Genomic DNA, 27,461 nt, shown 5'->3' with positions numbered 1-27,461 from the left:
CACATTCTGCCACTTTATTCATTAGACCACTTGAAATTAATACTGGTTATATTATACATCAATAGTTATAACAAGTGCAATGATAACAAATTAAGATACTGAGTGTCTGAAGTTTATCGTGGTCCAACCCTATTCTTGAAAGCTCTCAAGGTTTTCCTCATCATTGGTGCGACTTCTTTAAAGAAAGACATTTTAATTAGGGTTTGCTTGTAAATTAGTAGACAAAAATAACTTTAGAGTAATACCATTATCCATCCCTGTTCACTGAATAGAAAATATAAAATTGCACTAAAATAGCCTCTCTGAAGGTCTACTCACTTTTGATATGTTTTTTAACATCCGGGTTCACTCCACTTGAGCAAGCACTGGAACATCCAGGTGTTACACTGCTACTGGCAGAGTTTAGACTCGACAAGGTGCTATTTCTGTCTCTGGTTTCTGGATTTTTCAGTCTATTCAAACATAATAAGGAAAAATGATCTTAAAACCTGACAGGTTTTGCCATTAGCTGATTTATTTTCAAGAAGAATTAAGATTGTTTCCTGAAACTTGCACACTTCCTAATTTCAGTTCTATCGTGACATTTCATTCTAACAGTTTGTTTTTTTCCCCACCTACATTTATATTCCATTCAGAATTTACATTAACGATAGATCAAAAAGAAATAAGGGATCACAATTTATGTCAGATTGTACATGAAGGATGCTTATTGATAGCGTCACTTTGGATTTTTCAGTGTCTTTTAGAACCTGTGCTTCAAATTCTTCTTTTTTTGAAAACTGAATCTAAATGACCTTAAAGGAAACTGCCATATCAGAAAGGTCAGCCTATACTTCTTTTTGACTGTGGCACTGGCAAAAGACACCTGGAATATACTGAGATCACAACACAGCATTGCACTTTCAGAGCAAAGTATAGAGCAGGGGTGAGAACTATACCAGAGGAGCTTAATAAGGCCTAAAATGTGAGTTTCTGATGGCTGCTCCTTATATATTTTAAATATTTGTTTAAAAACAAAACAAACAAAGGTGTGTTGGGGGGTGTTGCTGGTAAAATGTGTTGCTGACAAAGTAATTTCAGGTCCATAGTGGAGTAGCAGTTCACTCACTTGCCCTTTTCTGTAGGATGAAGTTGAATAGGTCCAGCTGTCCCATAGATCTCTTGCTGCCGACGAATATTTCTGGGTGGTTTAGCCACACTATTTACGTAAGCCATTTTAACTTGACGCCCTGACAAAGCCAAGGGGAGTAGTGTTTGTAAAATTAGAAGAATCAAATGGATATTTAAAGAGAGACATTAGGATTGATCATGTGACAACGTGGTTTTCAAATTTTATCGAAACTCAGAATGGCAGATTTAAAGCTTGATCCCAAAATACCAACAAAGCAACGGCAAAATATTATCATGTAATAGGCAAATCATCTCTTTATAGAGCAGGAATCATCCATGTTTTTGGCCAGAGTGCCAAAGACACCTCAACCTTGACCCATGCCTCAACTTAGCGTACCAGGGACAGACAGGGGGAGCCGTGAGAGACCTGAACCTCGCTGCTGGCAGCGAGTGCACACATGCCTCCAGGTGGATGGCAGGGGAGAGGCTGGAGTTGCACTGCCCCGACTCCTTACCCAGCATTTGTCTGGAGGTGCACATGCAGCCACCGCCACCATGGAGCCAGTGTCAGGGCTCTGGACTTCAGTGCAGCTGTTTGCAGCCTCCCAGCTGCTTGCTACTGCCGGCCAGGGCTCTGGACAGTTGTAGCAGGAGGCTGGCAGGCTGCAAACAGCTGCACCAAAGCAGCACAGGCCTAGCCCCTCTATCACCATCTGCCTGGAGGCACATGCAGACAATGCCACCATGGAGCTGGTATCAGGGCTCTGGACCCCCACGCAGTTGTGTGCAGTCTTCCAGCTACCTGCCACAGCCAACTCAGGCTCTGGGCAGCTGCTACCTGCTGCAGAGCCCAGGCTGCTTGCAACAGCCTTCCAGCCACCTAGTAGCAATTTAGACCAGAGCTCAGGCCACCTGTGGTGTGCCAAACAAAATGGCCTTGCATGTCATGCTCTGGCATGGTTGCTGGGGTTGCTGACCACTGCTATACAGTATGGAGTGGCCTCATGTTCTAGTGCCAAGGAACAACAGAAAAATAGTGCAACTGAGTCCCAAGCTGCAAATAGCCAGGTCAGATATGATCTAAATCCTGGTTCAACTACAGGTCACACAAGCCTTGTTTACATAAGAGTAGACAAACTTGAAACCACAAGAGCCTCTCAGAAATGTGTCAGCATTCAGTAGAAATCACTACATCCCCACTAAAGGATTTTTTCTCTTATTTTTAGTATTAAGGGAAAGCTACCTTAAGATTTTACCTTTAGGTTTTTCAGATTGAGCTGAAAGAATATTTTTTGTAAGTGTCTTAAGTTTTTCTTCTCTCTGATTGAAAAGTCTCAAGTACATTTCACGCCATGATTCATATTCCAGGAGTAGATCATTTTTAAAATCCTTTTGGCAGTGTCTCTTCCACAAGTGGTCAGATTCTTCTGTGAATGTCTTAATTTGAAGCAACAAGTATTTAAGATTATTAATAGATTTAAGGGAAAATTTCAGAAGTGCCTACATAACTTAGAAACTTAAGTCATATAAGCAATTTTGATAATTTTATGCTGGTCTAAAACTGGTAAACAGAGCAACTCTAGCCAACATCCCATTCCAAACTGCTTAACAGGCCAGAAGCTTATACCAGTAATAAAAAGTTATGCTATATTGCAGGCAGACTGAGTGCTTGGTTTTAGGTATACAAGCAACCTGACTTTCAAATCCCAAATTAGAAAAAACATAATTAAAGTTCGTGTACCATATGCATTTTCAAAAGGTATCAGTTTGATTATGCAAGAAACTTTACCCCTAAGATCCTCATTTTTGCAATTATTTTTCACTTACAAGTAAACAATTGGTTCTATTATAGATTCAATAACAGGTATGATTTCAAATATATATTTTTTTTTTTTACATTGCTGCCTACAGTGACATCCATGTTCTCAACATTAACAACTCCCCAGGTGCTTCAGATACTGAGATATAGCCAAAAAAGTAGAAAAATCAAGCACAATAATTACAGCATAACTCAAGGATGTCAGCATGTATGATGATGGATAATTAGTTTAGACAGTAGGGACTCTCATATAAGAGGAACAAATAAGCAAGGAAAAAGCACTGATACGCTGCATGATTCCATGGTAGAACGAACACATAGCTGTCTGCTTCCCTCATACTCTTGCTTTCTCTGTTTACCAGTTTCGGACCAAAACTGCCTATGCAGAGCTGTGCAGAGGAGACAGCAATATACTGATCATTCCAGTCTGTCAGATCTCCTTCTGCCCTCACAATAGCATAGAACAAGACACACCCCGCTCCCTGCTTTCAATCAGAAGCTCAAGAAGCATAAGAGTTATATTAAACTATCCCATAAACAGGCTGCAGTTATTCAGTTAAAAAAACCTTACAGGTAAGAACCAAGCCCTCTGGACCTAAAAAGAGATACCAACTTTTACCTAAGTTTTGTTTTGATCCGTTTGAATTAGTGCTGCCTACATACACCATTTGTGTTTTTCTTTCATATTGAGGTTGGTATGTGTCTAGTAGGAATAAAGTGTACACAAAATGGGGGTGAAAGACTGAAGTAACAGATAAGGGACTAACTTCACAAGAAAGAAGCAGGAAAATAAAAATTAGTGAACCAGAATGAAAAAGTAAGACCTGGGCAAAAGACTGGATGAACTAGAGATGTAGCTGAACTAAAAATACCCACCACTTCTAAACCCCATCCGTTTGTATAGTATCCACCTGATTTGCATCTATGTGTGGCAGAGGCCTGTACAACCAGATTCTCTAAAGTAGGTAACGGATGCTAATTTTGTCCCCCCCCAGCATAGAACTCCAAATTCTAGACCAGACGTGTCAAAGGTATGGTCTGTGGAGCCCTATCATCCAGCTGGCAGAGGTGCCTATGCCCCAGCCCTCTGTACAGCATGCAATGCATGAACCTGGTCTGGCATTTGCCACCTGCCTAGAATGACCATACATCCTGGTTTGGCTGGGACAGTCCTGGATTCCATAGATCAGTCCTGGCCAGTTGCTCACAAGCCCAGACAGGAATCTGGCAAGGAGGTAGAGCAACAAAGAATGGAGAGACCTTGGATATGGCACCTTAGGTAGGGTGACCATATGTTCACCTGCCCTGTTCCTGCACAGCCGCAGCAGTGCCTGCCCGCCCACTTGCTTGGCGCACCATGCCACTGAGCCTTCCTGCCAGACTCCAGCCTGGGACTGCTGACCAACCAACCAGTCACCCTGCACTGGAGCAATCCTAAATGCTGGATCTGGGGTCAATCTAGATCAGGCCCACAAACTAGCCTCACACACGGAATCCAGTGCACACGGCCAGTCTGCTGCAAGTGTCACATGAAGTGTGTGGGGTTAGGGCCAGCACATATGCTGTATGTGGCACATGGGGCTGGTCCAGGGATCTGATCTAGCCCATCGAGCAGCTCCTATACCTTATTTGGCTCATAGGGTCAGAGGAGCTTGATACCCCTGATCTAGACCAACATCAACCTTATACAAGGTCAGATCACTTTTTTCAATTAGTCATCTCTGAAAAAAAATGGAATCCTTAAAAAACAAAAAGGGGGGGGGGGGGGTGGATATCAGGTTCAGCTTCCAGGGCTTTTTTTGTTTGACGAAGTAATTTTAGCACTATGAGTGGATGTACCAAATACAAAAGCGTTTAAAAGGAAAGACATTACCGGATTACATTCCTCTATTCGAAATAATTGCTCTGGTGTACAGCGTCTTAGCACAGGCTCAAGAATTTCAAAGGGCACTCCTCCTACTTCATGTAGTGCTACAAAACAAAACAAACGTCATGAGTATTTTTATCGTATACCCATTAAATAAGGTTCATCACTTACTAAATAGCTGTTATATAAAAATTAAATCAGATTTATTTGGACTATTTTAGCAGACCTTCTATGACATGCGTTCTGACGTCTGGGTATTCTAAGTTTCTTATGGAAAACATTCTGTACTCACCATTAGAGTGGTATTCTAATGAAGCACGTCAACTGTGCTGGGATGCACCTCAGCACAGCAGACTGCTTCACTGGGTGAAATGCACATCACCAACGGCTTGATCCTGTGGGACAACACTCAGGTACGTCTCCACAAACGAGGCAGCGCAGGTTTCCTCCATTAGCAGAGATGTGCCCAAAATTGGATTCCTCAGGCACACATCTCTACAAATGAGGAAACCTCGTGTTTCCAGGGAATCTGACTTGAGGTACACCTCTATAAATGGGGGCAGGGGGTGGGACCCAAGATTTCATTGCTAGCAAAGGAGTGCCTGCAGCATGCAAGATTGGGCCCCTGAAACTTCAGGAGTGCCTAGAGTGTGTGGGCAGCTTTAAGCTGCCTGCACTGTCCCAACTTAAAGGAAAGATGTCCACTCCATACTACCTATGCCATGGCCACAAACTTTGGGCATTTGTGACCTAACAAGGGCTACGGACACCTGTTTGTTTGGTCTTTGTGCTGCCATAAACATTTTTATGGCGACACAAAGGCAAGGTCTGATTATACTCTGAAAATAGACAACTTTGTTTCTTCATTGTATTATCTTTACCCATGTCACCCCTCCAAAGGGGGAGTGCTCACATAAGTTAGATCAAGTACTTTGATCTAAGGCTGCTTCTCCGCCTTTTGGCTAAAATCAAGTGGAGTACTTGGACTGCTCATCTCAGTTTATACCAGGTAAATGCATATATGTCAAGCACATCTAGATGGGGAAAAAGCAAGTGTTCACATCTTTTAATATTTATATTGCATGGCTCTACAATTTAATAAAAATTGGAACTTCATATAAGATTGTTCCTCACTGTTGCACTGTTGAAAACTTAGCTTTACAACACCCCTCAACCTGTTGAAGGCCATATTAAAATACTTACAATCAATATTGTTTTGAAGTACACGGATGCACTGTTCATACAATGTTAGCATCTTTGAGAGATGGACTGTTTTAGAACCAGAGTAAACTTGCATTTTAGAATTTAGTCTCCGTCCTGTGAACTGGCTTGTAACACTGTTTTGCTCAGGTACTTCTGTGGCTGGCGTTATGGAAGCTATCAACAAAAGTTTAAAAGAAGAGATTGCTTCTATATACCATGGCTGTTTAAAGATGATTAAAAGCAACCTAAAGACATAGATGCACTTCACTCATTTAAAAAAAAGATTACTAAAGGAATTACCATTTTTTTTAAAACATTAAGCTCTACTAAACAGGTTCCAAACTCCATTTCGGATACAGCACCTTTCACCTAAAATATGGCATTCAGCTACTGATTTATGCCACAAGTAAAAGCTGACTCATGGTGTAGTCTTCATACATTTGCCTATGGATATGGCAACACTACAACAAGGTACAACTGTGGCTCATAGAAATATACCCAAATCAGTTAGGTTAAGTATTAACAGCACTGTAGTCATGGCATCCTACATATAAGTGCCCAAGCATTTACCCAGCTCCTCAGACAGGTTTTGCAGGCACTGTTGAATTCTTCCATTGATATAATTGCTATCTGTATCCAACCTACTAGTTTAAAAGTTGTTCAGGTATGCTTCGATTGCAATACATCATGAAAACAATGGTAATTTGTTAAACATAGTAGTTATTATACAGAAGTCCGTATCTGAAATATCAGAGTACTGCAAGGACAGAATTAAGTTAGACTTGGTACTCACTGTTCAGAGGAGCCTGCATACTAGCTGATTGCATCACACTCCCCAACAGGGAGTAGTATGTTAAAAAAAAACAACAACAACAACATACATTTAGCTGTGTCATCTGGACTGCTTAGTAATAATCCTAATTCCCCTCTGCTATTAGGTCCAACAAGAAGAAAATGGAGAAGAGCCACAGAAAAGGCTCAATACACAGGCTGTACTGAGCCTGGGTCAATACAGTAAATTCCCTTATAAACTTCCTTCCAAATCCATGGAAACCTTCTCACAATCTTTAAGATTAGGATTCTACAAGGTTTGACTGCGATATCCAGGGATCTGAGTTTTCTGTTTCCCATGGAAAAAAAAATCATGGATTTCACCTTTTTACCAGAGGTAAACGCGGATTTTTCATTTTAGTGGAGAAACCTGTGCTCCCAGAGGCTGGGGGGGGGGGGGGGGGGGGGGGGGGGGGGGCGTGGTGATTGGCCGCAGGCAGCAGTTGGGGCAGCAAACGGGGAGCTCCCACAGGCAGCTGCAGCAGTGTCGGGGCCCGGGGGGTGGGAGCAAGTGCCAACCAGTGGTTGGCAACCACCGAGACGCCACCAGCAGTGATCGGCAACTGCCCATAGATGGCACCAGCAGAGCGGGGGTGGCAAGCAGCAACTGCACGCAGGCCATGGGGTGCACTGCCAACCTCAGGGGGTACACGTGCACCCGTGTACACCCCCTACATGTCACTGATGTCCACAAGTAAGTGGCAGGGGGGCATTGAGGCCCCCATAGGAAGGGAGGGAGGGACTTGGGCAGGGGTGGAGCTGCTGCACAGCTGGGCAGTGCCTGGGGCCACAATGCACAGCCGCAGGGCCCTAGCAGGGGGGTGAGGGAATGGGGCTGACTCCCTGCTGCTGCATGTACTCCTGGGGGGCAGGGAGATCCATGCCCCCCAGACCTGTGCACAGGGCAGGGGCGAGGTGGGGCAGGCTGCCTGCTGCCCACTGCAGGCAAGAGCTGCTACCTAGTGCTGTGCACACTCCTGAGAGGTAGGTGGGACCCATGCCCCCCAGATCTGTGCACGTGGCATGGGCACAGGCTGCCCACTTCAAGCTTGGGTTCCCATGGGGCCTCTGCAGCCCAACATATGCACCCCCATGCTGCAAACAGTGGAGCTGCACTGGAAAGCTGCTTGCCACTGTGAGCTCTGTGCTGCCCTGGTGACAAGTCCCCTGCGGGCGTGGCTGCAGTGGTGGCAGTGGCGCACAGCAGATGCATCACCAGGTCAGCATGGAGCTCACAGCAGCAGGCAGTTTTTTCTGCACAGCTCTGCTCTTCTTTGCAGTGCTGGACTGTGGAGGCCCTGGGGTAGGGCAGTAGGGCTGGAGCCCACAGCAGGCAACCCCTGTCCCACACACATCTATGGGTACAGGTCCCCCTGCCTCCTGGGAGCATGCACCACAGTGGGGATCTGCCCCCCCCCCCCCCCCCGCCCCCAACAAGTCTGTAGCAGGCTAGGAGCCAGGCTCTACATTGTTGTACCAACCACCGCTTCTGCCAGGGGCAGGGGGCTGCAGACCCAGGTCCCTGGCCATAGCCCTGGCAGCTAGAGGCCCATTCCAGCAGGACTGGGGGAGCAGGAGCTGTGGGTGGGGCTCAAGGGGCACTAGGAGGGCTGCGGGGGGAGTTGTGGGAAGGACTGAGAGGCAGAAGCAGGGTGGGGGGAGCATTCATTTTAATCATGGATTCTGGGGGTTTTAAATCGGAGAATCTGGAATTTCTTATCAGAAAAACAGGAACCCTGGTGATACCTACTGTCTACTGTATTTCATATAATCCTTTCAGAGGAAAGCAGATCTGTGCAGGAGTCAGATAAGGAGGAGATATTGCATTGTCACAGGCTGAAGTTTTTATTTAATTTTGTAAGGAAACACTGTGGCCCAGAGGCAGAACTATAAAAACCCTCTGTTAACAGGACCAGTCTACTAGCAGTGCTGTCTTTTGTTTTCACCCATAACAGGTCTTGCATATTACTGGTACTCACCTTTAAAATCAGTGGCATAGGGGGGAGAGGATATTGATATCTCTGGTAGAAATTTAGGTAGTGGAGTATTAAGTAGATCTTGAAGTGATGCTGTCTTGGCCTACATGTATTCAAGGAAACACCATTTTGGTATCTCAAAGTCATGATCTTTAGACAAATATCATGAAGTACTAAAGCAAAAACTAACAAATATTCCAGGCTAACTGGACTTGTTGCTTCCCCTGCACTGACTATCAGTTCACCATAACTATGAATTACTTACCAATATCTCCTTTCATTCACTTGTTAGGCAGAAGGCAGGGCCTTTATAGACCAATTCATTCACAAATGTATAGGCTTTTGTAAGCAACAACCAATTTCATCAGTTGCTATAACAAAGTAGAATGCTATGAATGTTTATGCATTTCTGAACGAGTTAAAAACGAATGAAGGTGCCACCCTGCCCTGTCTTCTGCCTAACTTCAGACGAATGTGCTTGACTACCTCTCTCTATTCACTAGTTACCCAAGCTTTATCATGCACAAAAAAAGACTTCAGACATTTGTGCTGCTGCTAATTGTCTCCAGGGAATGGCCCTGCACACACACGGCCATGTGGCCAGTTGCCCTGGGTGGGGCAGGGACTTACCTGGGGTCCTGGGGGCCTCCTAGGGTTCCAGCAAGAGTGATCCGGGCACGCAGAGCCTGAACAGCAGCCAAAGGCTGCATCATCCAGTTTCAGATGCTGCATGCTGCTGTCACATGTATTGCCCTGCTTCTTCCTGGTGCAGGTTTTTTTTTTGATACCGGAATCTCCCAGTGTCAAAAAACCCTGCTGCACTGCAAATTAGCAGCACACTGAATTCCTTCATATGAGTTGTGTGTGGTTTGTGGTGCCACAGATGGGCCTGCAGCTCATCTGGAGGCACCTGAAGTGTGCATTCTTGTCCAACTTGATACAGCAGACTCTTAAGCTTTTCTAAAGATGGTGTACTGACCACTGTCATTAAAAGACAACATGAAAGGCAGATTAGCAATATGCCAAAACCCAAACCCTGGGTATCCTAACTGTGTGCCAATCACTGGCCACTCAAGACTTCTGGCAGTTTTGGGCTCTTACTGAGCCTCATTTTTCCTTATCTAACAGTTTTTCCTTAGTAATAACTAAAGCATTGAATAAGTTATCATCCAGGTCTCAAAAAGTAACTATGGGGATCTATGAGCATTTATAAATGTGCTCCAGGAGTGGGGGGAGAGGGCACTTCAACTACAGCAGCTCCAAAAGCTGTTCTAATAAAAGTGCCCAGACCACCATATTCATCAGTGTCCCCGTGCTGAAAAATGGCAGCAGGGGTGTTCAACTAAAGGTTGTTCAACGAGCTTTAGTTTTAACGCCACTGCTGCCATTGTTCAGCACGGGGACACTGATACATGACACTAGAGTCTGCTGGAGTGTGGTAATTACCACACTTCAGCAGACTCAATTAATAGAGTCTGCTCTGATGCACTGTAATTGCAGTGTGTCACAGCAGCTTCACTGCACGTGTATAGGCACTAGGGGTGCACCGACAAAGATTTTTTTGGCTGATACTGATGGCCAATTATTAACTAGCCATGTCAGCCAATAAATGCTGTGTGCATAAGCGCAGCCATAGCCTGCACGTGGCCAGGAATGCAGCCTGGCAGCTTGGAGAGCAGTGTCTGGCCAGTAAGTCTGGGGGCAGGGGTGTGTGGGAGGGAAGGGCAGTAGAGGGGGAGGCGGGGGGTGCAGATCGAGGTCCCCAGAGATAGACACTGCCCAGCTAAGGCAGGATGGGGCTCAAGACAGCTGCAGGTGGCTTCCTATGGGGCATGGGGGAGCGAGGAGTGGAGACAGCTCCTTGCTGCTACATGCACTGCTGAGGGAGGCACAGGGGACATGTGCCATCCAGAATTTGTGCAGGGTGCAGGTAGGCTGCTTGCTGAGGGCTTGGGGCCATGGGCTGTGCTATCCTCTTCCTGGCAGGGGGCCTGGGCTGGTGCTGTGCATAGGGTGGAAGGGGCGGTGGGGGGGGGCGGGGGCAGGCAGTGGGGGCTCTGGAAGTGGGGGCTATGGCAAATTTTGAGGTGGCTATGGCTCCCCCTCCTAGTGCCACCACTGCCTGCCCTGCCCACACCCCCACCCCTGCACTCCCCTGGACAAGCCACCTGTGGCTCTGTTCTGTGCCCTGCCCTGACTGGGCAGCACCTGCCTCTGCCCCAGCCCCACTCCATCCCTCAACATGGTGGGCCTCAATCTGCATCCCCCCCACCGCCTTTCCCTCCCCCACACCCCTACCACCAGATTTACCGGCCAGACACTGCTCTCCAAGCTGCCAGGCTGCGTTCCTCGCCATGTGCAAGCTGTGGCTGTGTTCATGCAGACGGCATTAATAGGTGACATTATTGGCTACACCAACCAAAAAAAGCTGATAGCCAATAATATCAATTTTACTTTTACTGGTGCCAATCCAATATGGAGCAATATACTGGTGCCCTATGTGACACATCACATGAGGAGTTTAATACTGCTGTTTGCAGCATAGATCTTGCATCCTGTGCAGTAAATAAGGAATGGAGTTATCACATGCTAGATGAAAATAAAGATATTTGAACAGATACAGGGTCCAATTCAGATAAGCTGTTAAGCGTATTCTTAAACCCATCCCATGGTCCCAGAAACTGCTTTAAAATTTGTGCTTCAGCTATGCAGACTTCAAAAGGGTCTTCAGCATATAAATGCTTGTAAAGCACATGTCTAAGGGATTACCCAAATCAGAATGTTTTCCTGATCAGGGCCTAGATAAGGCAGAGGTTGTGTGAAGAATAAAAGCAACATATGCTCACATAAAGACTTTCATAACACCATGAGGTAAAATTAAGGTTGCAAAAACAAGAAAAAAAAAAAAAACCAACAACCTCTCTCTATCCTGGCATTTCCTTATTTTTAGCACATGGCTTTGTAACCTTTAAAAACAAATGGTGTTGTTAGAGGTTTGGGTTTTTTTTTTAAAAGAATAAGAATAAACTTTCATTGTGCAACTGTAGTAGGTATAGGCCTACAATTACAGTAAAAAATCCTCAATCCCCAAAGAATGTCATTGTTATTCAATACTGAATGCCCATTTCATTTGCAAACAAGATTGTATCTTCCTCTTTAACAAAAACAAAAAAAGAAAAGAAAAATGTTCTTGAGCTTCCCCTACTCTGACTACCTTTTGCTACTAGATAAGCATTTGAGTTACTGTTGGTTAAAGAAATTCTGCTAAAACGAACAATCAATTTAGCAACTTAACATCTACCTCTTAATTTGATTTAAGCAGATTTGATTTAAGCAGAAATCAATCAGATCCCTTTCACTCAAAAAATTATTCCCATTTACTGTCAGTAGTGTCTTTGCACCACAGGCATGTCACATCTAAAGTTTTACTATGCGACAATTAGTTTGCAAAAAATAAATGAAGTGCTCATTTGAGTGTTTAATTTGAGGTCAGCTTGATGAAACAATAATTACCTTTTTAGCAGGTGTTTCTGACTGACCATCTTCACTTTGTTGTGGCTTTTCCTCATCCTCTTTTGTGACAAGGAGTTTTGAGCTTTTTTGGGATGAGGTGTTCTTATCACAGCACTTGATAATTTTTGGTTGTACACTTTTAGGATAAGCTTTCCTTTTTCTCTTATTTGTAACCTGATCATAAGTAAGATAGGATTCAAAAGACATGGTAGGAGGCTCGAAGTCCTCATCACCTGGTACTTTTGTTTTGCTTTCCATCATAAGATTTTCTTTTAGTTTTCCTGCATGCTCAAAGTTTCTATGTTTGGAGACATCCTTACTAGGTTTTTCTTCCTTTGAGGGTGAGTCTTTGTCAGCTACAGAAGAATGGTGCTTTTCCAAAGTTTTTTTGCTGGCTGAAAGGACTGTTTCTTTGCAGTCACTTTTTTTATCTTTAGGATTGATGCCTTGGGAAGTGTTGTTAGAATTATGGCTGCTGTGTACTTTATGTTCACATCCATTAGGAGTCTCAGACTCCTTATTTCTATGTTCAGTCTCTGCAAAACTATGTTCCTTTTTAGGTTTATCCAATTTGGGAGACTTTTTACCATCTCTTGAGGATGATTCAGATGCTTTTGTTTTCTCAGAGTGCTTGTCTTCCTTAGAAATGGATGATCCTCTCTCATCTCTCACTTTTTTGGTGACCTGTTTTTTTTCACTGTGATCACTGCAATACAAAATGACAGAATGAGACTTCACACCATTTTTATGCTAGATCACTAAAGGATACCCTCCTAATCCTTTACTTATAAGAGTTAAACTGAAAATTCAAGGTGATACACATCATGCTTCAGTGGTCAAATTGCAGCAGATGCTATAGACTAGTTATATTATTTTTCTTTAAATGTTTGCAAAAGCACAAATCTCTTCCAATTTTTTTTTAAACTTACAAATTCAAACCCACATAGTTAACCCAAAGTTCTTTTCAGTGTCCCTTAAAATAAAGAGAGAGGATTACAGCAACCAATCATAGCACTGATTAAAACCAGTAGCAAGTCCTAAATCCACTTAGTGCTCCTCAGAGAGAATTTGACCAGTTCCAGAAGACAAGAAATATTTGGTGGGGGGATCTAGAGGGTGAAGGGGTTGGTTGTTTTAACTGTGTGTTGATGGAAAAGAATCACTACAAACTTATCATGAAATGGCCTCGGTAGATCTTTCCACACACTTACCAAATATTTTCTATGCACCCAACCTTTTCCTCTATCCCCCTCCTTGATTTGCAGCCCTGCTGCAACCCCGCATCCTTCAGTGCCTATACCCATCACTCTTGATTGCAGATCCCAGGAGATGAGCAGGCTGGGCATCTCCCCACTGCAGCAGGTATCTCATAACAAATAAGGAGGATCCAAAAACCCTACTGCACTGTGATGGTTCTTCCATATTAACACAGGATCCCAGTGAAGCAGCTTTTGGGTCCAGCCAGCCAACACATGTTGTCATGTAGAGTAAGAAAAAGCCAGACATTATTCTTTTCTGACCCTTCCAGAGACTAACAACAGCCAAATATAAATTTGCAGAGGCCAGTATAATGGGATTCTGAAAGGACACACAATTTAGTACAATTTTCCCAAGGCTCAAACTGGTAACATCTGAAGAAAAGATAAGGATTTAAGACTTATTTTGATCAAAATGTTTACTATCTTCCTATTGAGTCTCTTCTACTGTAATAATTATGACAGTCATGTTTTTTATTCAGCAAAGGAGCACTATTATTGAAGTCTCTCCCATGGATTTCAACTTTGTTATGCAGGAGAGTCTTTTGTGCTACCAGTGAGCCTGAGTTCATTTGGAGTTCTGGACACTCCTGGAGTTCTGTATGCTCCTGGTTCGGTCACCCGTGGCAAAGGTTGAGAGCAAGGTTTCCAAACTAACAGTGATCTGAAAATAAAGGTACACCATGGTGGAGCAGATGGATAAAAATACCAGTAAATGACAGTACTTGTAGCCAGAGAACTTGCAGGATTTGATATAGATTTTGCTGTACTTAGTGAGACCAGACATATAGGAGAGGAGCAGTTCACAGAGCCTGGTAGTGGCTATACCCTTTTTTGGAAAGGAAAAGCTGAAAGACATGTCCACAGCACTGGTTCTGCTATCAAGAACAAGACTGTTCTTCAAATACTGGAATATCTAGTTGGCCTCAATGAGCATCTCATGACCCTTCATCTGCAACTAACAGTTAACATGCAACAGTACATATGCCCCAAACCTTAATGAAACAAAAAAAGATTTCTAATCTAAACTTGACCAAGTCTTGTCATCCATCTCCAAGGAAGACAAATCCCCTGACAGGGACTGAGCTATGGAACAAAACATTTTGAAAGGAAAGAGTGGGGAAAGTCAAACAAAATGGAATTCTTCTCCTGAGCAAATGTTTAGAACATGATCTCATTATCATTAACTCCCTATTTTGCCAAAACAACAAATAGATGACATCATAGAAATACCGCCATCCAAAACAGTGACACCTAATTTATCATGTCACAGCTCATGCCTGGGACCATTGCAATGTCTGTATCACTAGAGTTATGACCAGCACAGACAACTGCTGATATGGTCCATCACATCCATCCAGATGGTCCCAAAATGATATAAACAAAAAAAGCAATCAAGGAAGAGGTTTAATGTCAAATTGACAGATCCTGCTAAAAGCAATCTCCTGCAGTGTCTCAGTGAGAAACTCCTGACACCATTGATCACTGAGGGAGCCTCAAGAAAGGCATCCATGAAGGATGCAAAGTATCTCTAGGTTTCTCCACAAAGAAACATCAGGACTGGTTCAATGAGAATGACAGGGAAATTCAAGCTCTCAATGATGGAAAAAGGAGAGCCTGCAAAGCTTGGCAGAATGACATCAACTGCAAACCAAAGACAGACAGTTACTGGCACATTAAAACAAAGATCCAGAGGCAGATTCAAGAGAGACAACGGGTACAAGGACAAGGCAAAAGAGATTCAAAAGCTATCTATAGGCCAAGCACACACAGCCATTCCTCTAATGTCCAAAAATCCCTTTCGAGATAGTACCACTATCAATACAGGGTGGAAGGAACATTTTCAAGAACTCAGATTTTTAATGTCAAAGCAATGCCATCAAAGCCATTCCACAATATCCTGTTAAGGACTACCTTGAAGATGCACCAGCTAAATCAAGAGGCCTTGAAAGCCATCAAACAGATGAAAAACAACATTGTATGTAGTCTTGATAGAATACCAGATGAAATTTATAAGCAAGGTGGAAAGAATTTCTCACCTACTCTATGCTGTTATTCTGAAAACATGAACAGTCTCCCAGTGACCTGAGATATGCCAAAATCATTACTATACACAAAAAAGGAGATAAAACAGATTGTAGCACTACTGTCCATAGCTAGGAAGATCCTCATCCACAGTCATCTCAGTAGATTCACCTTCCTTGTTGATGAGATTCTACCCTAGTCCCAATGCTTTTTCAGTCTCCTCAGAGGTACATTGGTATGATTTGTGTTGTTAGACATCTGCAGAAGTGCTTTGGGCCACACTGCAGCATGGTCTTAACTGACCTCAGGCCTTTGATACAAATCAACAGAGAGACTCTACGGAAGATCCTGATGAGATCTGGATGCCTATTAAAATGTGTTACCATCAGATTCCTTCATGATGACATGACAGCAGCAGTCCTAAGCAATGGCCTAGAAACAGCCTCTTTCATTATCAGAACTGGAGTCAAGCAAAGATACTTGATTGCACCAACACTATTTTCTATCTGTATCACAGTCATTCTACATCTCACTGATGACAGCCTTCCATTCAGAGTCAACATCCAGTATTGAATGGACAAGAATCTCTTCAATATCAATTGGTTTCATTCCAAATGCAAGATGACCAATACCTCCATTCTCATCTCTAAGTCACTGATGATTGTGTCATGTGTGCCCAACTCAACTAAAAACCGCCAGGTCACTCTGAATGGCTTCTGCAAAGTGTATATATATTTTTGGACTCACTGTCCACGTCACAGAAACTAAGATATTTTACCAACCCACCAAACTAACCAACTACTCCTCCACACATTACAATTAGAGGACAATTTGTGGAGAATGTTGAGCATTTCCCCTACCCGAGAAGCCATTTTTTCCCCGAAAGGTAAATATAGACAACAATATTCAACATCAGATAAAACCTGCTGGTGCAGCTTTCAGCATCTCCAAATTCATGTCTTCGTCGATCATGATATCAGGACCCAAACCAAACTTCTCATCTACCTGGCTGTTGTCATTCCTACCCTGCTGTATGCATGTGATACCTACATAACATTTCAGAAATACTTGAAAGCTTTACAATATTATCATCTGCAATGCCTGTAGAAAAGCCTCCATATCAATTGGAAGGACAGAAAAACAGTGCTCTAGGCCAGGCAAATTGTACCAACACTGAAGCCACTTTCATACAGCACCAGCTGTTTTGGACAGAAAACGTCATAAGAATGCCTGACAACTCACAAAACAGGCCCTATAATCCCAACTCGCTGATGGTCACCACTCTAGAGGTAAGCAAAATAAGAGATTCAAGGACACTTTGAAAGCCAGTCTGAAGAAATGCAATATTAATAATCAGTACTTGAGAAACAAGCACTGAATTGCCTCCAATGATGGCATGTTGTACAACAAGATAACAATCATCTCACTGAAGAGGCAGAGACACAAGACGCATACCATGGGAAAGATCTGTTACCAGATGTTAACAGGACCCACTCCTTCCTCCACAAGCTTTGCCATGTCTGTAGTAGAACATGTAGATATCAGATTAACCTCCTCAGTCATCTATACACTCACTGATGACTCCCCTATTTACTGGAAGCCTGTCCTCCTCATATGAGGACTGATGATGATGATGATATATAAAAGGTAACATATCTTGCTATGTATATCTGTCATTTTTATACATTACAGGTAATACATTACAAGTTTCAGTATATATAGTGCTTATTCCAAGTTCTGTGCAGTTTGCTATTATCTGCAGTTCAATGGAAACAAGATTTATAGCTCAAATGATAATGAAGCTCTGACTTCAAGCTTTCAGTTCATAAGGCAAACAGCAGCAAAAGCTTTAGAATAACACTTACCAAACTTTTCAGCAACGGACAACTGCTAACCCTGAAGGGTATATAGTGGTCCGTGACCGATTATGAAGCTTTTAAGATTATAAACATCTCACCCCCAATGTGATCCACTCAAGACCACTAATCTAGAAAAATTTTGGCCTGCTACTGACAGTATCATTAAATCAGGCCTGTTGGTCCTGCTATCAGGCAGTGATAGCAGAATTTTGTAGGAGGCCTATATAGACCTATGCTATGGTCCCATTAGAATGACAGTACTCAGTGGAATTTATTGTAAATGCCAGTGAATGTGACATCATCATAAACATGTCATCAAAAAATAAATAAATAAATAAATAAATAAATAAATAAATCAGCAATGTTCCTGAAATCAGCAGTAGTGTTTACTTAATGGGGAATCTCCTAGAACAGTTCGATTTTGGAACTCTACTTAAAAATAAACAGTTGCAGAATCTCCATCCTTGGAAATTTTCAAGAGCAAGTTAGACAAAGTTGGTTAGGATGGTTCAGTCTGAGATGATTCTGCCTTGATCAGGGGCCTGGACCAGGTGACCTTGTAAGGTCCCTTCCAGTCCTACTTTCCTATGGATCCTATAATCAAGTAGGACCCCTGACCAGTTCAGGACCAGAGGCAGCTACACAGTTTGCACTGCTTTATCATCCTGGCCTGGAATGTATTAGTTTACAAGGGTGTCAAATTTCTCCACTCATCTGGTCTCCACTAATTTATTTTTCTTGTGTATTAGTAAGGAAGCTTCTTTCTCCCATGGAAGAAGACTATGTGGAGGACTGGGAATCAAGTGACTCAAGGTGTGATGAAAAACAAATATCACCACCACATTATTTCTCTTCTTGGTGTGTAGTTGCCACTTCCCTAGAGAATCAGAGATGTCCATTCACTGGGTTTGCCATTTTCCTCAATCAGTCAGCCAAGGACTGACAGACCCTAGTGTGTATGTTTAAATTAATCAGCCAAATTATTTCCATGTTTTTCCAGCGAAATAGCATTTAAAAGGGTTTTAATTCTACCTGTTTTATTTCTGCAAAGTTTGCTTCTATCATCTGCCATTCCACATGCTTCCTTCATTATTCTAGAGTATGCTTTTATCCAACACAATATACTGAAAAATAATTTATCTGAAAAATCTAAATTTGGTTCACACCTACCTTTCAGTTTCTGGAGGGATAAGTTTTTTCCAGTGGCTTACCAGGGATTTAGCTATAGTCCCAGCTATGGCATGTTTCCTAAAACTGTTCACTGTTTTTCCTACTCCAGTCTCCTATTGAAAATAGCGGAAGGACAGAAAAAATAAAAATTTGACTGGCATCCTGAAAACATTTCTACTAACAGCTAACAATAATGTGGTACTACACAACCTTATACTGTAATTTTAAGAACACCCTATCCTTCAGTAAGTATGTGCAAATTTACAAAGAAAAAAATAATTAACCACACACATCCAGTCTCCATCATGGTTAGAGAGGTCATTCCACTTAGCAAAGGGAGCCCAACCTTAAAAAAAGGAATCTATTTCCTTAATGCTCAGGAGAAACCTTAGCTCAGTACTGGCACTACTTTTCATATTGTTGTATGGGTTACAGGGTGCAGCAACACCATTGGCTTCCTTGGCTTACAGCCACAGAAGATACCACACAACTTCATAAGAATGAATTAAGGACAATGTGTTACTTACTGCTAGAATGTCCACTGATATATCTAGACCCTGCAGGGCCTTAAGTGCTCTTATGACCTGAAAGAAAAACATTAGGATCAGTTCATCTGCATATCTTTATGAATATTATTCTTCTCTTCCTATTCTCAGCCCTTAAACATCTGCATAATCTAAATGGGTTTAGTAGTTTTGGCAATAGGGTGTATTGCCCCTTGCACCTGCACCCCCTTCTCTAAAGTCGATTTGAGAAGGATGGGAACTTCACTATGCTGGGGTTCTGTACAGCTCAGTTGAGGCATTTCACCTGCACCTTCAAACTTAAAAACCCCAGAGAAGTCTAGTAGGTATCAGTGACTTCACTGCAAGTGAAGACAAAATCATTACTCAGATAATTCAGATGCTTGTCTTAAAGAAGCCCACAGTGCAAAGATAATAGATTTAAAAAGCTGCATCTAGGGAATAGGAATTCTCCCATTAGAACTCCATATAAAGGCAATTCCGGTCTCCTCCCTGTTATCATATTGGTCCTCTTACAGCTCTAACTCCAGAATGACACAGCTGTAGCACCGTCCCTCTCACACTCCAAAGGAGAGCACTTATTCTTAAATATTTTGTCATTGGCAATTAAAGCAATAACAGCTTTATTTTTGGAGGCTACATGGATTTTGTTTCTAAGGGAAAAGGTCTCTTTTGACTTGTAAAGAGCGTAAAATGTGAACGAGGCAATCCGTGCTTGATTGAGTTGCTTGATTAGCCATGTGTACTTTCTAAAAACAAAAATCTTGCGTTTCTCATTAAGTCTTTTTTCCTTGAATGGCACTGCGCTTTCTTCCTTGAAGTACAGATAGACTTGATGAAGGATTCAAGGCACAAGAAATTCAGATCCGTGCTTCTAACAAATCCAGAATCTAGGGTATTAGAGATCGAAGTTCTCTGTCAAGTCTATATCCAGACCAAACAGATACAAAGCAGATTTTGACAGGAACTTGCATAGCTATATAAATGAGGTAAAGCCCAGTTCTCCATAAACTTTTGACTAAGACGACATAATGAACTGACATTTATAATTTTACATTAGATATTGCTTGTCAAACCCTGTTGTAAATAGTGGTATAGGTATGAGAGGAGTTTGTTTCAGTAACAGACTTAGTATGAAAGCCATTTTAAAAATGCATATTAAAATGGACATTTACCCAGTATTGTTACAAGTACCAACAGAAAGGCTCAGTGGTCATACTGTACTTAACCTTGTGTCTTGAGTTTCACTGTCTACCTTTGTACATAGGCAGTATCCATGTTTGTGTGCATTTTTTATATTGAAACAAGGAAGAAACAATATTCTGGTAACCCAAGAAACTCTTAAAACCACAGAAGTTATCTAGAATACTCAGGAATGTGCTTTATAGAGTTTTCAGGTTTATACCTGGAATTTCTTTAAACTTTTTATTTTAAACTGACCTGATTTTAACATAGCAGTACCCCTTGAAAAAAAAAAAAAAGAAGCTCCCTGTAATTCATACTCCTTCTGCACTTATTTTAGAAGTTCTAAGTAGCTCTATTTAAAAATAAGATTTTCTTGAAGCAAGTAAAAGTGCTAGGTATAAAGGGCTCATTTTAATTTTAGGACATACATATACATAGTTCACATCTCAAAAGATAGCTTTTTTCCTGAAGGCACCATATTCCCAATGCTTAGCTCAATTACCAGTCACTTAAGACATGGTTACCAAAATGAACTCTTATTAGTGTCCTCTTCCTCCAGTAACCTGAACAAAAAGATATACAAAAGGATATAAAACAAAGCCCACTTGTTCATTATTTTCACAGTTATTAGAAAGCAAGTTGGCAGTATCATTTTAGATTTTTAATAATATTTTTTGTTCTCGCAAGATCTTAAAAAACAACAAAAAAAAAAAACTTTTGATAGTACAGTTATCTCCTTAAGAAAACAAATGTAATTTAAGCAGCAAGGACACAGACATTTTGCCATGTATAACTAAGTTACCAGCTCCCATAAAATTTATTTCCGGTGGTTTGTAAAAAGGCCTTCTGTGTATCCAGCCTAGAAGGATAGTTATTAAAAAAAAAAAAAAAGGGGGGGGGCGGTGTTTATTAGAGGTCTCAATTCATTCTAGTAACAGTACAGGAAGAAACTTTAAAATAGTTCTTTTATTTACAGATTTGGGGCTAAGTTAATTCAGAAATCTTTAAGCAGGATATACAATAAGATTTCAGGTACCTCGTGTTCCACTAGAGGCCATATTAACAACAAAAAGGTGTCCTGCTATTTTGAAGAGGTATGTCCAACAAAGAACATTTAAGCATCTAGATGGCAAGCAACTCTGATATTTTTTGTCCATGGTTTAATGCACAATTTATAGTTTTCATATCTCACCCCAGGCTACAATACCAACTTTGTTGGGGGGGTGGGGTTAAGTGTAACATACAATTAACAAATAAATCAAACACAATAACACACCATTATGCCATAAAGGTATGACCTAGAGAGAATAAATCAGATTCCCTGACACCCCTTTTATGGGAAGCACCTCCTGCTCTCTAGAAAGCATGGAATGGCTGAGTCTGCAATGAGATCAGTCACTATGTATGGGGCTACCACAGGACAGCCAGCTCCATTTACTTGTACTATAAATGGGCAATGTAAATGCCAGTTGCTAGTCTGGCGATAAAACATGGCTGACCTCACAATCCCATGAAGAAGAAAGCAAAGCCTGAACAGTTACAGCAACACACTCAGAGGCAACTGTTCCCATCTCATTCAGAAGCCATTAAAATACTATACTATACTGGATCAAGAAAAAATAAAAATGTAGCTTGTATCAAATAAATACAGATGCTTGATCAGAAACTCTGTAGTCAAATAAATATACTAGACAGCTTTCATATCAGTTTAATCTTAAAGACGGATTTTTACTCAGTTAAGTAAGATCCGATGCCTATCATCTTACAGCCTTGGTCCTAGGGGTATGGGAAAAAATGAAAGGTCTCACTGACAACCTTACAGGTTTTTACAAGCATTAGTTAACTTTTACAATAATCCAATGATGCATCTTTATATTTATTGGGACTTATACTGAGATGCAGAGAGGGCAAGCTCTAGTCTGGTCTCAATTAACAGATCTTCTCAGAGAACCTGAACACCGTTGGTTCCGGTGCCTTGCTCAAACCATAACTACATGCATGTATGTTGAGGCCAAACTGTATTTAATTCTATTTTCTTAATCTTGACCACAATCAGGGTCCCATTATGCTAGATGCAGTAGAAAAATGGTCTCTGCCCTTAGAGCTTACAGTTTAATAAACCAGACAAAAGAAGAGAGAAAAAGGGGATACTTCTCAACAGAGTTATTGTTGGCAAAGGTTATGATACCTCTATTTGCTTTCTTTGGTACATTTTAAAACATGGTATAGTTTGGAGCAAAATTGAGGAGATCAGGAAGATGAAGTGACATTAAGAACAAGAGAAGGACAGAGTTTCAATGGATATGGAAGGGAAGAGGAGCATCCAGGGAAGGGAGAGCAAAGGCAACAGAGACAGTAGGCGAAAAGGGGTCAAAGCAAACACAAGTTGTCTATGGTCTACACTGAAGTTACAGCCACGACACCACAGGTAGAACTTGATTTTGCTTATGAGTCTAAATAACAGTTTTCTAGTTGCATAAGTAGCATTTTTGCCATTTGTGCACAGATTAAGATGCTATTTCCCCTGCAGTGTGGACACACAAACATGGATATATTGACAATAGACTACATACTGGCTTGGGAGCTACATGGTTAGGTGCATGTGCATTTGACTATCAGTCCCAAAAAACAGTTGGGGGGGGGGGGGGAGGTGGCAGGGAGGCAGGAAAAGGAAAACAGCCTCTCATATCTTAGTGTCAATACTCAAGTGGTTGAGGGATTTACTCAGAGGGGCAAAGAACCAGGTTTTAGGTCCCCCTCACCCAGAAGCAGTTTGAATCTGTCTTTCTCTGACTCCCCAGCATAGTGCATCAAGCACTAGTTCAATTCTTGACTGAAATAAAGCATCTAATGTAAAAAGACATTAGCATCAAACGAAAGAGGATCTACCCCATGCTCATGTTAATTATGCCCAAGCTTCATTGCACTCATTGCAAAAACAAGCACATAAGCACACAACTCATTTTCGTTCCGAAAGTACGTGGCTGAATTTGTTTCTCAATAGTAGATCTCACTGGCGATGCCCAGAGAAGCACGGCCATGTGGTACATGGCACCACAGACATGTCTAGGGTGCCACATCCCAAACATTCAGTTGTTCTCCATGATGCAAGGAAGCAGCGTGGGGGGACAGGCTGACTCCTGGATATCCAGGGGTCAAAAAAAACCTGCAGGGGAGGAAAGAAAAACAACAGAGCAGTGCATGCAGGGGTAGCATGTGCCACACAGAACTGGAGCTGGGACAGCCAGAGCTGTGCTCCAGCAGCCGACCAGGTTCTGCATGGCAGGATTGCCACTGCTGCAGCCCCAGGAGGCCCTCAGGACCCCAGGTAAAGCTGTTGGGGCAAGCCCAGTACTGGCTCCAGCCTGCCCTACCCCACCCAAAGTAACTTGCTGTGCGCCAGAGGTGTGTGGCATGGGCGTACCCTTGGGACAAGTAGTGGCAGCACAAGTTGCACAGCCACTAGTTGTCCCTGGGGAACCAAACATTCACGCATGTGTGGATGCAGCCACCATGTCTTTCTGATAGATTAGGGAGCCCTCTACTATCCAGTATTCTAATTTAGGACATTGTGATGGAGCACATCTCCCCTTGAGCTTTCATTTTAAGCTAGGTTCAGATCTTTTTAATTTATTTCCATACCTAAAATAATTGTGTAGCTCCTTTTCTAAACTCTTTCCAACTTATCAACATCATTTTTCCCCCACAAATTGGGCACAGTATTCTAGAAGTGTGTCAAGTAAAAGCATAGACCTACTTCTTGCTAATGTATCCTAAGAAGGGATTTGTTCTTTAAACCACCACATTTTACTGCAATTTTATGCTCAATGACTATCTACCATAACACCAACTTATTTTCTGAGTCACTGCTTTGCAAAAATACAGTCCCCCATCTTATAACGTGACCTATATTCATGGAACCTAGATATAACTTAGCAGTCAGACAGACATGTTGTCACCCAACTAGAAGCAGGCCTATTGGATGATGGTTACCCATTTATGATTACGTTGAGACCTACCAAGGAGGTTTAAACCCATGTCGTATATACTGAATTGATGTCATCATGCTCCACTTTGAATATATATGTAATGTGGAACTAAATTAACTGCCTTAGAAAAATCTAATTATCCTGTCAGTTATGTTCAGTAACTGATATTTATTTATTTATTTTTATTTTATTATTTTTTTTAACCGAGCTTGACAGGACTTGCCATAAGGATATGTTTTTAGTCTTATCAGCCCATGCTTTAAATATTTACTGTTTATATCCACTATCACTTATTCCACAACTGTTCTAAGGACAACATAGCTCACTTGCCCTTACTTAATTTATCCATAGTTTTCTTATTCCTTTGGGGCCTCCTCAATATATTGAGATTTGTTATATACTTAAATCAATAGATCAGTTCTCCATGGGTGTCTTCACCAGTTCCTTGAATACTTGTGGATACAAGCTACTCAGTCCTAAAAATTGGGTTGAATGCAAGCAATTTTCGTTTAACACCTCCTAGTCATAGTTCAACTAGAATTTTATTGTCCCTATATACTACAGATCTAGCAAATTGCTATGACTTCTTTTATTCCTTATGTATTTAAAAAAATGTTATTGTCTAAGGCTATTAGGTAATAAGACTTTTATTGATACATTTAGCTTCCCTTATCAATTATCCGCTTTTCATAACTAGAAATTTATAGTAATCACTATCAGACTTCTCATTTCTCTATTGTTAAAAACAAAGCACATTGCTGGCTTTTTTCCCTTTCTTAACTGAGATTCTTAAAAAAAAAAAAAAAAAAAATCTTCATTACCATCAAGTCTTTTTTTATTACAGCATGGCTGCTTTAAGGGCATCTAGTAAGCTTACAGTTAATATTATGTTCTTCCTCCCAAACAGTTTTGTTCATAGTTTTTTCAACCTCAAGACCAATGATAATAATGTCCACATTCATACCTGTGCAATTCCTACAAGTGCTTTGTTTGACAAATTGGTATCAAATCCCAATGCCTCAGGATTCGGACCGGGAACTTATTTTGCTACTTTGTCAACTGAATTTATTGTTGTTGTTGCTGTTGTTTTTAAAGTAGTATCTATTGCAAATTTACTACTTTATTTCCATTCAGTAAAGGCTTGTTACTTAGTAAACAGTAAGTTAGAATTGTTTACCATTATGCTTAGTTTCCTGTAAGCATATTTATGAATAACCATTAGTTGATAGAAGATGTTGGCCAGTAGAGGAATTGAGTTGGATTCTATTGACTGTCATCATCATCATACTCCTTCTTGTGAAGTCTCATCTTAGGTTAATTTTAATGGCCAACTACTGGCTAATTCTGGTCTGTCTGTCCAAGATTTACTTCTGGCTATGTGTATCTAGTTCCAACATTTTATAAATATTAATCAATCACTTTATTCTACAGAATATTGGACAACCTATGACCCCAGCTGACTTCCTGCCCCTGGGGCAGGGGGCTGGACTCGATGATCTTCCGAGGTCCCTTTCAGCCCTAATGTCTATGAAATCTATGAAACCTCAAGGTTTAGAGTAGGTTTGTTCTTCCTGCACAAACTGGGACATAAAATAACATTTTTCCTCTAAGTTAGTCTTTCTTTGTTCTCTTTGGATCAATAAAGCTCACTTGTGTTACTGAGCTTTCAAATATACTATCAAATGTACAGCAAGTTGAGTTCAAGAATCGCACTTCAACTTTCTATTCTGCCTGTCAGGTATGACTGACATTGCAACTCGGATGCTATTGCTCTAAATCTGTTATTATATTATAGGTCATTGGTTGCAATGATTGCTATTCATTGGCAACACTCTGCCTCATTTGTTATTTTCTATTTGTTTTCAGAACATTGGACAGTTTCCCCAATTTATTTTATTAGAGCATGATCTTACAGACAGGTTACCTATTATCAGTCATGGAAGGCACCCAGATTTCAAAAAACTGGTGCTTCTAATTTAATCCTTTTATTTCTGGATCCAGAACAGTCACTTCACTAAATCAATTTAGTGCAAGCAAAACTACACTCCTTTCAATACAAACAAAATAGCTAAAGCTGTGAAAAGAAAGACTCAACTTACCTTAAACCCAGAACTTTTAGGACTTCTGCACAGAAGTCACCTCACGCACGCAAGCAGCTGCACTGAATTTAACAGGACTGCACCCATCCGCAGGATTACCACCTTGCCACCACTGCTAGCTATTAACCATCAGGGCCATTCTCCCAGGGGGGCAGTGAGTACAGCAAATAAAGGAGACAGGCCACATTTGCCATCAGCCTCATCCTGCAACTTCTACCTTTGCTTAGATCAGTTAAATAAAGTGTAGGTGAGCAAAAGCCAGCTGGCAGGTGGCAAATGCATGTTAGAAATGCTGGGCAACTCTCGTCTTTTAAGCTTAGAGCATCAGACTTGCCACCGCAGGTGTGTCTTGCCCAGTCTCCTGGGTCACACAGGGCAGAGAGCAGGTGCTGAAGGGCAGAGGGGCCCAGAGGGGTTTCTTCCCCACTGGTCCTCTCCCATTTGCCCTCCAGCATTAAGGCCCGACTCAGAGGCTGCCCCTCAGCTCCCGGCCAGGACAGCTTTGCAAACCCCACGTGCAGCCCCAGCTCCCGGGCGGGGGGGTTTCAAAGGGCCCAGCCGCTGTATGGGCCTGCAGCAGAAGAGGGGAGGAGACGTTCACTTGCACAGAAGTGAAGATCTGCCCTGCATAAAAAGCTGGTTCAATGCCCAGGCAGCGGCTCCCGAGCAAGCCCAGGGGAGACACGAGGTGTGGGAGCCACGTGGAGGGAGGCTCGACCCGCCCTCGCCCTTTGCACAGCGGAGCCGCCGGGGGGGGGGGGAACGCCTCGTCAGCCTCGCTGGTGCTGCCCCCCCAGGACACGCCCCGGCCGGGGCCCGGCAGCCGGCTACCTTCTTGGGATCCTGGGCCTGGCCGAGACGCTCGTTCAGCTCCAAGACCCTTTGCAGCAGGCTCCCGGCCACAGCCATGCCGCCCCCCGCCTCCTCAGGCAGCACCTGCCGCCTGCGGGCGGCGCCTCTTATAGCAGCGCCCCAGCACCTGGCCCGGCCGCGCCAGCTCCCGCCCGCCCTAGGGCTGCCTGGGAACGGGGGGGG

The 27,461-nt window shown here is 42.3% G+C and overlaps 1 protein-coding gene across 1 annotated transcript; it reads right to left on the bottom strand.

The window, feature by feature from the left end:
- On the bottom strand, window positions 1–27,428 carry LOC102575667 (elongin-A). The gene is made up of 11 exons (XM_006262417.4): window positions 27,258–27,428; window positions 19,157–19,213; window positions 18,630–18,742; window positions 12,320–13,025; window positions 8,810–8,909; window positions 6,000–6,173; window positions 4,803–4,900; window positions 2,367–2,547; window positions 1,109–1,229; window positions 319–452; window positions 1–175 (listed from the first exon to the last, which is right to left on the bottom strand). Exons 1-11 carry the CDS (start codon window positions 27,333–27,335, stop codon window positions 114–116), a joined length of 1,824 nt encoding a protein of 607 aa, XP_006262479.1. The 5' UTR covers window positions 27,336–27,428; the 3' UTR covers window positions 1–113.
- Window positions 27,429–27,461: the final 33 nt, after the last annotated feature.

This window comes from Alligator mississippiensis, chromosome 1, assembly GCF_030867095.1.
Source record: "Alligator mississippiensis isolate rAllMis1 chromosome 1, rAllMis1, whole genome shotgun sequence".
Taxonomy (NCBI): domain Eukaryota; kingdom Metazoa; phylum Chordata; order Crocodylia; family Alligatoridae; genus Alligator; species Alligator mississippiensis.
The sequence above is the reverse complement of the archived record's forward strand: the minus strand, read 5'-3'. Positions and strand labels throughout refer to the sequence as shown.

Bases quoted from the DNA above. Each gene is read 5' to 3' on its own strand.
- LOC102575667 (XM_006262417.4), bottom strand. From the start codon at position 27,335: ATGGCTGTGGCCGGGAGCCTGCTGCAAAGGGTCTTGGAGCTGAACGAG. The intron at 19,214-27,257 runs GTAGCCGGCTGC...TTTTTCTTTCAG, and splicing joins AGGCCCAGGATCCCAAGAAG to GTCATAAGAGCACTTAAGGC. The intron at 453-1,108 runs GTGAGTGAACTG...ATGTTTGAATAG, and splicing joins CATCCTACAGAAAAGGGCAA to ACTGAAAAATCCAGAAACCA.